The sequence below is a fragment of the Acytostelium subglobosum genome (genome assembly GCF_000787575.1).
Source record: "Acytostelium subglobosum LB1 DNA, scaffold: scaffold47, whole genome shotgun sequence".
Classification (NCBI taxonomy): Eukaryota; Evosea; class Eumycetozoa; order Acytosteliales; family Acytosteliaceae; genus Acytostelium; species Acytostelium subglobosum.
Window position 1 is genome coordinate 94 of NW_012236486.1, and position 13,265 is coordinate 13,358.

General features: G+C 42.8%; 7 protein-coding genes across 7 annotated transcripts; 1 reads left to right on the forward strand and 6 right to left on the reverse strand.

Moving 5' to 3' along the window:
* Window positions 1–879: 879 nt before the first annotated feature.
* SAMD00019534_125320 (hypothetical protein) lies at window positions 880–2,001 on the reverse strand (the record flags this gene model as incomplete). Its single annotated transcript, XM_012892233.1, has 1 exon — window positions 880–2,001. One exon carries the CDS (start codon window positions 1,999–2,001, stop codon window positions 880–882), a length of 1,122 nt encoding a protein of 373 aa, XP_012747687.1.
* A 264-nt stretch (window positions 2,002–2,265) lies between these two features.
* SAMD00019534_125330 (hypothetical protein) lies at window positions 2,266–3,204 on the reverse strand (the record flags this gene model as incomplete). Its single annotated transcript, XM_012892234.1, has 1 exon — window positions 2,266–3,204. The coding sequence occupies one exon, from the start codon at window positions 3,202–3,204 to the stop codon at window positions 2,266–2,268; it is 939 nt and encodes a 312-aa protein (XP_012747688.1).
* A 402-nt stretch (window positions 3,205–3,606) lies between these two features.
* SAMD00019534_125340 (hypothetical protein) lies at window positions 3,607–4,732 on the reverse strand (the record flags this gene model as incomplete). Its single annotated transcript, XM_012892235.1, has 2 exons — window positions 3,607–3,758; window positions 3,826–4,732. 2 exons carry the CDS (start codon window positions 4,730–4,732, stop codon window positions 3,607–3,609), a joined length of 1,059 nt encoding a protein of 352 aa, XP_012747689.1.
* Window positions 4,733–5,965: 1,233 nt separating this feature from the next.
* On the reverse strand, window positions 5,966–8,402 carry SAMD00019534_125350 (hypothetical protein; the record flags this gene model as incomplete). The annotated part of the gene is made up of 6 exons (XM_012892236.1): window positions 5,966–6,865; window positions 6,952–7,139; window positions 7,232–7,599; window positions 7,683–7,825; window positions 7,887–8,083; window positions 8,144–8,402. 6 exons carry the CDS (start codon window positions 8,400–8,402, stop codon window positions 5,966–5,968), a joined length of 2,055 nt encoding a protein of 684 aa, XP_012747690.1.
* A 434-nt stretch (window positions 8,403–8,836) lies between these two features.
* Window positions 8,837–10,005, forward strand: SAMD00019534_125360 (hypothetical protein; the record flags this gene model as incomplete). Its single annotated transcript, XM_012892237.1, has 3 exons — window positions 8,837–9,022; window positions 9,095–9,538; window positions 9,610–10,005. Coding segments are annotated over 3 exons (1,026 nt in total), but the record flags the coding sequence as incomplete, so codon positions are not given.
* Window positions 10,006–10,110: 105 nt separating this feature from the next.
* Window positions 10,111–11,949, reverse strand: SAMD00019534_125370 (hypothetical protein; the record flags this gene model as incomplete). Its single annotated transcript, XM_012892238.1, has 5 exons — window positions 10,111–10,258; window positions 10,325–11,069; window positions 11,121–11,263; window positions 11,344–11,498; window positions 11,578–11,949. 5 exons carry the CDS (start codon window positions 11,947–11,949, stop codon window positions 10,111–10,113), a joined length of 1,563 nt encoding a protein of 520 aa, XP_012747692.1.
* A 183-nt stretch (window positions 11,950–12,132) lies between these two features.
* SAMD00019534_125380 (hypothetical protein) lies at window positions 12,133–12,595 on the reverse strand (the record flags this gene model as incomplete). Its single annotated transcript, XM_012892239.1, has 2 exons — window positions 12,133–12,294; window positions 12,362–12,595. The coding sequence occupies 2 exons, from the start codon at window positions 12,593–12,595 to the stop codon at window positions 12,133–12,135; spliced, it is 396 nt and encodes a 131-aa protein (XP_012747693.1).
* Window positions 12,596–13,265: the final 670 nt, after the last annotated feature.

The window sequence follows — 13,265 nt, forward strand, 5'->3', positions numbered from 1 at the left end:
CCAAGATCTGAATGTTCTGAATCTGTTCCAAGCTGGCATGAAGGTGCTCGCTCAGACGAACCATGAAGGAGACAAGGATACATGGTGGGAGGGCGTCATCGTCTATGATCACTATCCCAACTACGTCGTCAAGTACAACCATAGGAAGTATCGTACGTCTGAAGAAACTGAACTCGTTCGAGTTGAGAGACTGCGGCCAATCAACAAGATACAGCTGACACAAGACGATGACGTTTGCTTAGGAATGGTTGTGCTGGTGTTCTATGACTCCAAGTACTACACTGGTCGCATTGTTGACGAGAGTTGTGGTCACATATCTACTGCCTCTGGAAGAGTAACAAAGAAGAGAAGGATACTGAAGAAGAGTATTACCATATATATATCTGTAATCAATGTTCATCACGATGCCAAATGGAACACACTGTTCAGACTTTGATCTCATCAACAACACACTCAATACAAAATAATTCAAATAAATGCAAGAATAATCTTATCGCTCATACAACTGGTCATTGCGGCCCGCACACTCAGTTGCCAAACCTGCCGCACAAAAATGAATTCGACTCTAAGTCGATGAATCTCCCACAGGAGTTGTATGCGTGGACACCTCCACGATTAATTTGTTGTGAGGTGTGAGATAGCGAGGTGCGATGATGTCACTGTCCAGAAGCTGTTGAAATAAATCGAGACGGATGTTGGCTTCTTTGATTCTGTTGAGATCACTGATGCATGTCCACAGTATACTGAGAGTAAATGGAAGTTCGTGTCGTGGAATCAAGCCAATAATCGCTGATCGCACATCACAGTGGAGTAGGTATCTAAAGTTGTACTCCTGTGTGATAAATAAATCTGGATGGTCGTGCAAGATTGATTGAACGATCAGAGTGGCCACCTTGCCAACCTCTGATTGAGGAGCTGTTCATAGTCAGATTTCGACATCACCTGTTGCCGCTGATGCATCAGACGCTCCACTGCCTTAAACATCTCAAAGTTGCTGGAGAGAAGCAAGCTCTCGAGTGTCGATCTGCTGAAAGTGATGTTTGGACGGGTGACAAGTTGTTGAAGTAGAGTATCAGACTGAATCGATGGGTGGATGGAGCCCACTATGTACACTTTAACCTCGTTGTCCAAGTGATCCAATAGGAACGAGACGACCTCTATGCACCCTCCATGTTCCACTGCGATGCCAATGGAAATCGAACCAATTGCGAATGGCAGTCCAGTGTCAATGCAATGGGAATGTATCAGTTGAAGCAGCTCCAGGTTGCCATTGAGAGCGGCAGCCTCGATAAAGCAGGTGGAGCTGTCAAAAATGTCAGACTTTCCTGCTTTGAACTCGAGATAGATGAGGTAGTTCTCGATGGAGGAGCAGATGGTAGTTGAAAGCCAATCAACATCTCGAATGACCTGTGGGAATGTCCGGTGCATGTTTTCGAGCATCTCCAGGCTAAAGTATTGGTGCAAGGTGGAGCTGAGTATTTGGCGTATCTGGTAGTCTTGAATGCAGTCAGCAAGCACGCCAATCCAGGTGATGAACTCCTGTGCATCGCACACTGATCCAATCGACTTGATGAGAGATGGATTCTTCTCCCATCTGATGGTATCGCGCGAGCAATGGAATTGGTGCACATGCTTCATGATGACCTTGAAGAGTTGGAAGTCATCCACCAGGGACCATTCTATCTCTTTAATGTTGATGTGATGCTTTGAATCCTGTGGACCTCCACTATAGCTGTTGGCCAGGAGGAAGGAGAGAAACTCTGTATCTTTGCTCTTGATGGCAGTCTCAATGGCCTCATACTTCAGAAGATTGTGAAACACTTCTCCTTTGTTTCGGTTGTACTCCAGAATAAGATGAGTGATCTGACGATTCTTGTGCTTGGCGGCCAATGTCAACAGACGACGCAATGGTTCACTGTCCTGTTCTGGAGTATTGCGATGCTTATCTTCATAGCCCTGGATTCTGTCGACCCATCCTCTGAACAATCGACGATGGAGCATTCTGATTGATGGTTGTTGTTGGTGCTATTGTTGTTGTTTTTGGTTGGACAGGTTGTGTAGGTTGTTTGTTGAGTGGCACTTTCTCGTCAATGATGGCAATCAACTCTCCAAATCGTTGGGCAAACAGATGAGTTCTGCCATGGATGATGAATTGAGAGAGTGAGCGTCTGTCATCCAACTCTAAATCTCTGAGTTGGCGCAAACATGGCAAGGTTGAGGCTGGTGGAAGGCGATTCGAGAAGCCCCGCCCAAATGTGAGCTTGGTCAAGGATGAGGGCAGAAGTCCATCTTGTCAAAAGGATGATCGTAACTCTCTAAGTGGAGAGTGTGGACCGATGAGGGTATTGAGCCAACACAGAGCGGCTTTTTGAAGCTCTCTCCAAGATGAAGATAGGTGAGGCTTTGAGGCAAGTCTTTGGGAGTAATCTTCTCGTTGAATCCTTTGCCAAAGGTGAGTGATCGCACCGACGATGGAATGTATCCAGGAAAGAGTCTGCATTCAACATCCCGTCCAGGGTCGATGCAGAGATTCACAACTGAACTTGGAAGGAAACATTTGTCCAACTTAAGATCACCGCAATGTTTTAGATGGAGATCAGTGACAGAGTTTGGGATGGCGCCAGAACTGATGTTCACACCAATTGAGTACTGTCCAGTGATTGAGAGCTTTGTTACTGATGAAGGGATCACACCAGTGTTGAGTTCTTCGATTCCATCATCAAAGTGTAGCTCTGTGACCGATGATGGAATGGTTCCATCAGTGATATTATAGGTGAAAGAGACATCACTGTCAGACTCGATGGTCTTATCATTAACCGATCCGAATGTGAGACACTCGACACCATCCCCGGGGATGTTGGAGTGATCCAATTGGAACTGAGGATTGGCAATCCAGAGATGCTTGGTGTGTGGTGGGATGGGTCCAGGGATGATGCGATGAGCCACATAACAAGTTCCTCCAAAGTGCGCCAGTGATTGAATGAGCAGCTCCTTGTATGACTTTAATACGAATCTATTGCATTGGGATGACTGCAAGGCAAGCACAGTGTAATCCAATCGAATGTCCTTTTTCGAGAAGATGAGATAATGTTGTCTCTCATTGAACAGACGACGACAGGTCAGCGACAACAAGATTAAGTCGGCGTTGTCCTCCAACTTGGAGACGATCGTTTTTAGTAAATAAGTGGAGAGATCTGATAACATCAATGATATATATTTGTGTTGAAACCCAATTGATAATTAACATTGACAAAAGTGCGCGCCTTAATCTTGCAGGTTCAAATTCAAGGCTGCCACACCAACTATGATCTAGCACTGTCAACAGAGCTTGGAGTACGCCTCAATGAACTAATAAACACAAAGTAACTTCGTGGTTCGAGTGACCAAAGAGATTGCGAGACTTGAAACAATGAGAAGCGATTGGATGTGAAGTGATGATCGACCAACTCTTTGAAAGAATCGAAATCGCCATCAAGTGCCAGTTTATTCTCCAACAATGTTGACCAGGAGGAAGGGACCATTTCTTTCTATGACTGTCTCAATGGCCTCATAAGTGAGAAGATGTCATATAAACGTTTTTAAATAACCTACACGATTGTAAGATGATCAAGATGTGGTTGCAGTTGCCTTTACCAATATAATCAATGATGGTAACATCTCCATTGACACAACACGCTCAACTTCCAATCCACACTCTGTTGCCAATGATTGGTACTCCTTCAATGTCCTCTCCTTGCCATCATTATAATTGAGCATCCCTATTGAATGAATGAATGAGTGAGTAAGGGAATAACCTGACTGATGACGATGCATCACAATACATACTTATGTCCATCCATACTACCGGTGACTGTTTCTCATTCTTCTCATTGTTGACGAGGAATTCGTAGAGATAGATCTTGGACGATGGCTTCATTGAACGTACAACAGTGCAGAGTATGTCTTTGGCACATTGATCACTCCAATCGTGTAGGATACTCTTGAGTATAAAACAATCACCTGTTGGGACTGATTCAAAGAATGATCCACTGACGTCCTTGAATCGAGCATTGAGTTGAGCTGTGCGCTCTGGCATCGACGTTTGGAATTTCTCAATTAGTCGTGGCAGGTCAAAGTTGATGCCCAGCTTGATGTTCTTGTTGACCTTGAGTATCTCGCTCAGCAGAATGCCTTCTGATCCTCCGACATCAACCACTGTATCAAACTGGCTGTAGTCTGATTGGGCCACCAACAATGGTGCTATCTTGTAGGTGATGGCTGTCATTCCCTTACCAAACACAAGTGCTTCCTCTTGTCGCTGCTCCAACTCCTCAAAGAACTTGTTTGAGATTGTGTTGCCGCTGCCTGTCGATAGATCGCTCTTTGTAACGACCTCTGGGAACAACTCCCATGTCTTGAACACGGTTGGCAGTCCCGTAGCCAGCACAAAGTTGCCAAAGTTCTCGTTTCGCATTGCTATCGACTCCTCTGTGTGCTCAAACATGTGGCTTGCCCCACTCTCATCGTCTTCACACTCCCTGAACACTCCGACTTGTGACAGAGCGCGCATTAATCGATAGAGTATGCTGGGATCACAGTGCACCTGTTTTGCAATCTGATCAGAGGACATTCTTCCATTGGGCTCGATACAGTTTGCAACATTGAGTTGTGCTACGGTGTATAAGGCACGGGACTTGGCCATTCCATTCACTATGTCAACCAACTTGCCAACAGCTTTGAAAGGTGTTTCCATTATTTATAAAGATATGTATTCTAATAGAAGATGTTCTTTAAAATGAATGGGTGATAAAGATCATCCCCGTATCGCTCACTCAATAATCACAAATTTTCCAAATAAGGTAAATGTGTGTAGTTATAAATAATATAATTTCCGATCCAATCTTAATTAATAATCCGATGGGGTAAGTTTATTGATGATGATGATGTTGATGAAGCAGACGACTGATTCATCCACCACCCTCACAATAACACACATACATGATGGTGTGGTGTAAATAGGATTCGGAGTGAGAAAGGGGGTGAAGTGGGGGAGAAGTTGGGTGTCCAAAGACTGAAGTAATGTCCACTGTCTGTCTGTCTTGTTGATGTCGTGCTAGTGTGAGTGATTGAGATAGTAGTGCAACTCTACATAGTCTGACTATTGATTTCAGAGTATCATCTTGATTCATACATTTATTCATTCACCAGTGGGTGTATATACAGCAATCAACATCCAACTTCATTAGTCATCAATCTAACAAATATTAGTAGTCCTAGTGATAAAGATATATATTAAAAAATATTAATTCAACTATAATTATTGTTCCAATCCATCATTCATTCATTCTATTATAAATTTAAAGTTTAAAATATAGATATGTCTTGTATAACAAGGAAATGGAGAAACTCATACTCTGGGTCATCATCATCATTAGAGATGAACACCATAAACAATAGTGATAGAGCGGCCACTAGACCATTAGACAACATTTCCAATCAATTAAATCAACAACCAACTAATAATAATAGTAATAGAATATTAATACACGCACAAGATGTTGTTGAACTACCCGCTGACATAACCGATATTCTGGAACCTAGACCAGTCAAGTCAACAAAGCTACAGGAATTACTGAAAGGAAAGATGAAGGAGATGTTTGGACGCCTGGTAAACAATGAGGAAATGATCCGTGAGGGAAGGGCATTCGATAAGAGTCGAACCACCTTTGAGCAGATGATATATAGAGCACATGAAAGAGCCGAGAAGCAAATCATCGTAGCCAACCGAGTACCCGTTGTCATCAACACCTGTCGTACAAACACTGCTGTGTCCACCACCACCACAAATACTCAAGTCTACGCACCAGTAAGCAGTTATCATTCAAGAGCTGCCTAGATGTATCCATAATGTGACCAACACCTAATAAATATAGTATATATAGTGTATGTTATTGAATTGATTGATTTGATTGATTGAGTTATCGACTCAGGAGTGAGTGGTGTCATTGACTTCTGGCATCTCTCTTGAACTACGTATGTTATGGATAGATTGATGAAGTGCTTCAAATGATGATGACAGTGTTGGAGCCGCGATCAATGAGGATCGAAGCGAAGAAGAGGTGGGTGATGGTGCCGCAGGTGAATATGTTTGCATGTTTAGACTTTGTCGAAGCATCTGCTGCATGTTGTCCTTGTTGGACAATGAGCTGGAGGGGAGGGAAGAGGTTAGGGTGCTCGAGCTAAAGTTGTCATGCTCTAGATGATGGAGTTCATGATCATGGCCACCTAGATTGTGTTGATGATGAGGGATCAACTCGATGGTGTCATCATCAGAAGAAGATTGTTGTTGACCACGTGGACTGTTACCATCGGCTTGCTCAATGATTGTGTCCATCTCAATCATGATGTCGCTGTCGTTGAGGTCTTGGTATGCGTTGTCCACGCCACTTGCCACCTCTCGCTCGCCTCTTGGTGGCTGCGAGCTGTTCTTTGTGAACCACGGATGAATGCGTTCGTCTAGTCGCGAGAAGAATGAACCAATGGCGCGACCCTTGAAGTTGGTCTCGATGTGTATGGGCTTGCCAATCAAGTCCATTGTGATATCGTCCTCGGCCGACTTGATCTTGAGTGCCTTGAGAACAGGGAATGTACTCAATCCAAATACGATAATAGTGAAGTAGACCAATAGGAGCATCTGTGTCTTGATGTACGCCTGGTACTCTGAGTGGAACTCATCAGACATGCTCAGAGAGAATGAGACAGCACCTCGCAGACCAGACAAGAAAACGACAAACTGTATCGGCATCGGTATGGCGCTGAATCTAAACTTGTTAAGAAGTCCAAGTATTGGGAACACTGCCAATGCTCTTGTTGCAATGAGGAATAGCTAACATTACATGTTTGATTCGTCGTTGATTGATTTGTGAGTGAGTGTGATTGCGTACCAACAATGCAGTTCGTAAGGGTACTTACAATGCTCCACAAGAAGAATGAGTAGCTAAAGGCGAATGAGTGAAGTGGTAGTGCCAGTCCAATGTAAATGAATGTGATTGTCTCACAGACGAATGCTCCCATGCGCAACATCTGTGTTGTGTTGTGTTTGGAGTCATTTGAAAGGCTATTATATCCATACTTCTGGAATGCAATGCCACAAAAGAAGGCTATTTGTGATGTGATTTGATGGATTGGTTCGTTCAATATTAGCTACCTAGTCTACTGATCATTTGGAATGAGATGGAATGAAAGAACATACCAGAGAGGATACCAGAAAAGTTGAGCGCATCTGCCAACAAGTAGGATATATAGGCAAAGATAAAGACAAAGAGTGACTCGATCGCAGGATACCTGTTGATGTTCAACCATTTCAGTAGCAGGGATAATGTGAGTGCAACTGCTACACCAAGTACAAGGCTGCCAATGCTCGAGCCAATGAATAGTAGTGCAGGTATCCAAAGTTGATTGAGTGAGTATCCAATCACAGACTTGAACAATATCACCGACACTGCATCATTGAGTATACTCTCCCCCAATACAATAAGATACAGCTTAAGGTCAACATCCAATGCCTTGAATATTGCCAACGTTGCTACTGGATCTGTTGCACAGGCAATTGAAGAGAAGCTATATATATATTGTCAATATAGAGTATGAGCAAGTGGTCATGTGATTGAATGATCATATGCCCTGTGATTGGATATACATACATGAACGTATCTTTCCAAGGGAGATTCATTGAGATTCCAAGTTTGCCGACCAGTTGAAGTCCAAACGCTGTACCAAAGAATGATATGAGTGTACCAATCGTTGCCAGCATGAGTATTGGCATAAAGTTGGAAAAGAACTCGGACTGAAGTGATGGTGCGTTAGAGGGATAGTTCCAAATATTGATTGAACATGATGATATATACCTTTGTTAAAGAGAATCCAGTCTCAAAGATGATACATGGGAGTAGGAACAGAAAGAATAGTTCGGGGTTGTAGGTTGAGACATGCTTGACAATGTCGTTGCTATTGCCAAAGAGGAATCGTACAATGCATCCTAGTACAACTCCATAGAGTATGACGGCCAGTGACTCTGGAAGGTAGCGTAGATGCAGTTTGATCACTAAATAGACCACGAGAATTGATAGTAGAAGTACCATCAAGAATACCAAAATGATTATACTGGCATTCTGTTGACATCCCAATGCAGGATCACATCCATCCTCAACTGATGATGTCGATGAGAATAGTTGCTCCAACTTCTGTCCATGTGTTGTTGTGGATGTTGTGTTGGTTGAGGTTGATGGAAGTTCATACAAATAGGATGATGATGAGCTTGGTGAAGCATTCGCAGTGACCAAGGGGCAAAGTAGTGATGTGAGAATGCTGGTAATCAGCAGCAGCAGCAGCAACAAAGTTGATCGTCGACTAATGTCGCTCATTGGAGAATCTGATTGTTTGATTGATTTGACTTGATGTATGGTGAACTGATTGATCAATATATTGTATCGAATAAGTGAATGAACACAAAGAGATACAATATATTTAGTAAATGTTATTCGTTTGCGATAATGTTGGATTGTTGGACTTGGAAGGTGATGATGACACTCATCAAGTTGCTGTTGTTGATGGCGGTGCTGCTGCTGCTGATGATGATGATAATGTTTCTAATGTTGTTGATGTTGGCGTTCATACAATGCACCCTTTAGATTAGTTAGTACTGTTCAAAGGAAGTGATTTAGTACTTTGAATTATATGTATGTATGTATTTATAACTATGATCAGTTCGAATGAAAGGTCTATTGCGAATCCTTTTTTTTTTTGATCGCAAAATCCGATCAGGTGATCCATTGAAAGCACCTGCAGGTTATTGTTATCTAAGTTATTGTTTGTTAAGATGACAACTACACAAGACCACTACAGCTTAGATTCACTACCAGAGAATGTTCAGAGGTTCTATAATTCAGTGATAGTACCACCTGATTATGAACAGAACTTACAGACTATCAAGACATTTGCACAACAATGTTCAATGTCAAGGTCAAAGACTATATTGATCACAGTATGTTGTTGTTGATTGACTGATTGATTTATTGATTGACCAATTCTAACATCACATACATCTGTTTAATAGTCAGGTGGTACGATGGTACCAATGGAGAAGAACATGGTGAGATATCTGGATAACTTTAGTGGAGGTGGTCGTGGAGCAGCCACGGCAGAGTACTTCCTGGAGCAAGGTTATCATGTGCTGTTCTTGACGAGGAAGAACTCGTTGCAACCATTTATTAGACACTTTATGACAAAGGACACTACTATATTCACCTATCTATGCTATGATGTCGAGAATCACTGTGCGAGAATCAGTGACACTTACAAATCACAAGTGTCCCATCTGTTTATGAAGTGGAAGTCATTCTCTGACTCTGGTCGCTTCGTCACCATCAACTTTGAAACTGTTGGCGAATACCTCTACTATCTACGTGCGTCCACAATCGAGCTCAACATCCTTAAACAGAATCTCATCGTCTATGCCGCTGCTGCCGTCTCTGACTTTTACATTCCTCTCGATCAAATGGTAACGTTAATGTGCCAACCAATCAATCAATCAATGACAACTACTAACCTCACTCAATCGATTTAATCAAGTCTGAGCACAAGATACAATCAAACAAGGGAGGTTTGAGGATTGAGTTGGAACCTGTACCAAAGATGCTGAAGCAGGTGATCAGCTTGTGGTGTCCACAGGCCTATACCATTTCATTCAAGTTGGAGACTGATATCAATATCCTGGACTCCAAGTGTATCAACTCATTGAGCACGTATCACCATCAGTTGGTCATTGGCAACCTGCTCTCGGACTATAGGAACTGGGTGGTGTTCCACTCTCCCCTCCTCTCAGAGCCACAATACATTCGAAAGACCGAGCAACAGATTCAAGACCGAGTGGACATTGAACCAATGATTGGCGAGAGGATCAAGGACTTCCATGCCAAGTACTGTGCACAGTCACCCGTCCACTCCACAACAACATCCAATGCTTAACATGAGTAGACAACCTCTTGGTGACAAACATTAATCAAATACAATTATTAATAGTACTACTTTATTGGATTGGAATATAGGCAGAGGCAACAACATGGACATTGCTCATTTGGAGCTGAGTGGGTCCTCTGTCTCTGCCTCAGGTATCTCTGGAATATTCTCAGGGATAGGAATGTCGCCCAGCAGCATGTCCTTAAAGTGATTGACCATTGATACTGCCTTGGACAACTGTTCATGCCTATTCAATGATGGGCTATATATATACATGTTATGTGTCAGTCAATCAATAAGATCAATAAGATCAATAAGATCAACTTACTTATCACTGAATCCAGCTTGAAGAGTTGGTACTAGATCAGCCAAAGAGTTACCGATGTAACGTTGGAGGTTGCGGAGCTTCTTGATCTCGGTGTTGACCGATGACTTGGAAGTGATGAATGAGTTCTTGGTGGGTGGGACAGTGGGCTGTGAGTTGAAGTAGTTGGAGCGAGCCGTGCTCAGATTCACCGACGTGGTGAAGAATCCCAGAGGCTCAGCCTCGCTCTTGGACGCTCCAAACAAGTCGCCTGAGCTGAGGTTAGTCGATCTAAACTTGGACTCTGCTGTCAGAGAGTTGGTGGTGGATGGTGTTGATGACGATGACATGGAGAACAACGACTCTCCATAGATTGCTGTAAGGTTGGATGATGGCAGTGGCTTGGCCTTGGCCACCGATGCAACCGGTGTTGGTACAATGGTTGGTCTTGTTGGTTGGGGTGCTGGCGCAGTCTTTGGCGCGGCGGCGCCAGTTGTCGATGGACCAGAGGACGGCATTACTGGGTTATGCTTGAGAGGGTCAAAGTTAAATGGTGTAAACATGCTTGAGGGACTGTTTGCTGGTTCCTGATCAAGAGCCGAGGCTGTGCCAATACTGATCGATGCTGAGCTAATCGATGATGAGTCATTATTAACATCTCCAACAGTGTCCTTGATTCGGAATGCACGTTGAATGAGTGATGTCACGTCCTCCACTGGTGGATACTTGAACAACCTCTGTAGTACGCCTCCATTGTCCTTATCGATCACTACATGTCATGTTAGTTGAATGATTGATTGGTGAGTGTTGCTAAACTTACATTGATCTCTGATGTAGGTCAACATGGAGACAGAGACATAGTCGATGAGTATAAGGTCTTCTCCATAGGCAAACAGTGAGTCCCACATCGTGATCACATCATCCAAGTGGAACTCTCTTCCAAAAAGTAGTCTGATCCAGCGTCTATATGTGAGCATGGCGTGGTGCGATCGAGGTCAGTCCATGTAGAACAATCATCACATGCATTGTTCAATCATACTTACAGCAAGTAAATCTGTGGCTCAATTCCCAAGGCCTCGAGATGATAATGCAAGGCAGGGTCATGCTTCTTCAATATCTTGTTGATCTTTTTACACTTGATCACAGCCTCATTCACAACTGTTGCTTTGGCCTCCTCACTCTGTGTCTCTTGGTCCAACTTTGGATGATGAACAGGGTAAGTAAGTGCGTGATCTATTATTCATCACAAGGAGCTGAGTTGATGAAGATGGACTTACAGAGAATGTGAGCTTGGGCGCTTGCTTTGTCTGAGCTTGGAGTGATTGAGGAGATTGTGACGTGGAGGACGATGAAGATGATGTAAAGGGTGCCAACGCGTTGCCTGTGGACGTTACGCCGAACCAGTTGGAAGCATACTTCATCAATGCATGGAATAGCATATAGGCATCATGCTCCATGTACTGCTTGTCGTAGATGGTGTCGACCAATGCCTGTTGCTTATCGTGTAGGGCAATGCTCTCTTCGTTCTTCTTGTAGTCGGTGACCTCTTGATGCAACAGGTAAATGATTGGTGCCAACAACTCGTGCATGCCCTGTCTGTACGACACCAAGTTATTGGTCTTTGAGTAAATGAACAGTATCCTAAGCATAATTTCCTTGGTTGTACTCCTTTGGAACAGCTCCCTGTCCTGGTAAGTCCTCTCTATATCCAATGATATTGTCTTTTGTAACTCCATGTTTCTAAAGTATCTGTTCCAAGGTGACTATGTTGTACAGTGCGTGCAACTGTTAGACGGGGCATGGCGAAGGTTGTGTATGTGGACATGTCACAACTAAATGCATACATTCTCATCATTGGATAATGGATCATAGATGGTGGTATTCCTTGGATCGACATAGTGATCCTCCAGTAACTTGGTATATTCATTGCGCTGATCTATAATAATGCGTTGCCAACGTTCAATGCTGTTGACATCAAGGCAGCCCAAGAACAACTATGTGTAATGTAGTGAACAAGTGTCAGCCTCATCAATCAATCAATCAATCCATAAATGAACATACACGCCATGCTAGACCACGCAATGGGGATGAAGCCAACTCACCAGAGAAGGCATTATTCTTTAGTATCTCGATTGGAGTCTTGTTGTATTGAGTGACTGAGAAGAATAGCTTATGGAACTCCTTGTTGTAGTCTGGATATAACGGATCCTTCTTTGGTTCTTCAACATGTTCCTGCTCGACCGCTGTCTTTGTCACCTGATTGCTCTCATCTGACAATGCATGGTCAACATCCATAGAGAATCTTTCAAACGATTCCATTATTGTTGTTTGCTTCTACTACTAATATATATATGTAAAAGTATATGTACTAAAATATATGTTAAACTAACAATCATGCACTATTTGGTAAGGCTAAGGTCCCAAAAAGATATTATTTGAGCTCAACCTCTTTGAAAACGATTCTTTTTTGAAGGTTTTTTTTTTGTTGCCTTTACCAATACCAGGTTCATATGAACAGTAGTACTGTACATTGAAGCATTAGTTGCCATCACATCGAGTTAGTCGAGAAACTCAACTAGTTGTGTACCACTCCTCAGTTCCTGGATGTCCTTCACCGAATGAAGGAACAACTGAAACCTCAATATGTTGGTATCTGTTCTCGGATGTGAGATGAATGAACGAGATTGAATGTATTGCAACTCGATTGTAATGATTTATCTTTTAATAGTTTCAACAAACCAAGTCCAATTCCCTAGTTGTTGTTAGGTCAATAGTTGGTCAATGAACTCATATTGTGCACAATATCCCCAAAGGATTTCAAAAAAACAAAACCTCACTCATTCATTTTTAATAATTATTTTAATTTATTGATTAAATGGATGAATGATGATCATCACACCACACACAAACACAAAGTCTCTCCTTTTTTCATTCCTTCATCCATTCATTCACCTCCTTCTTTACA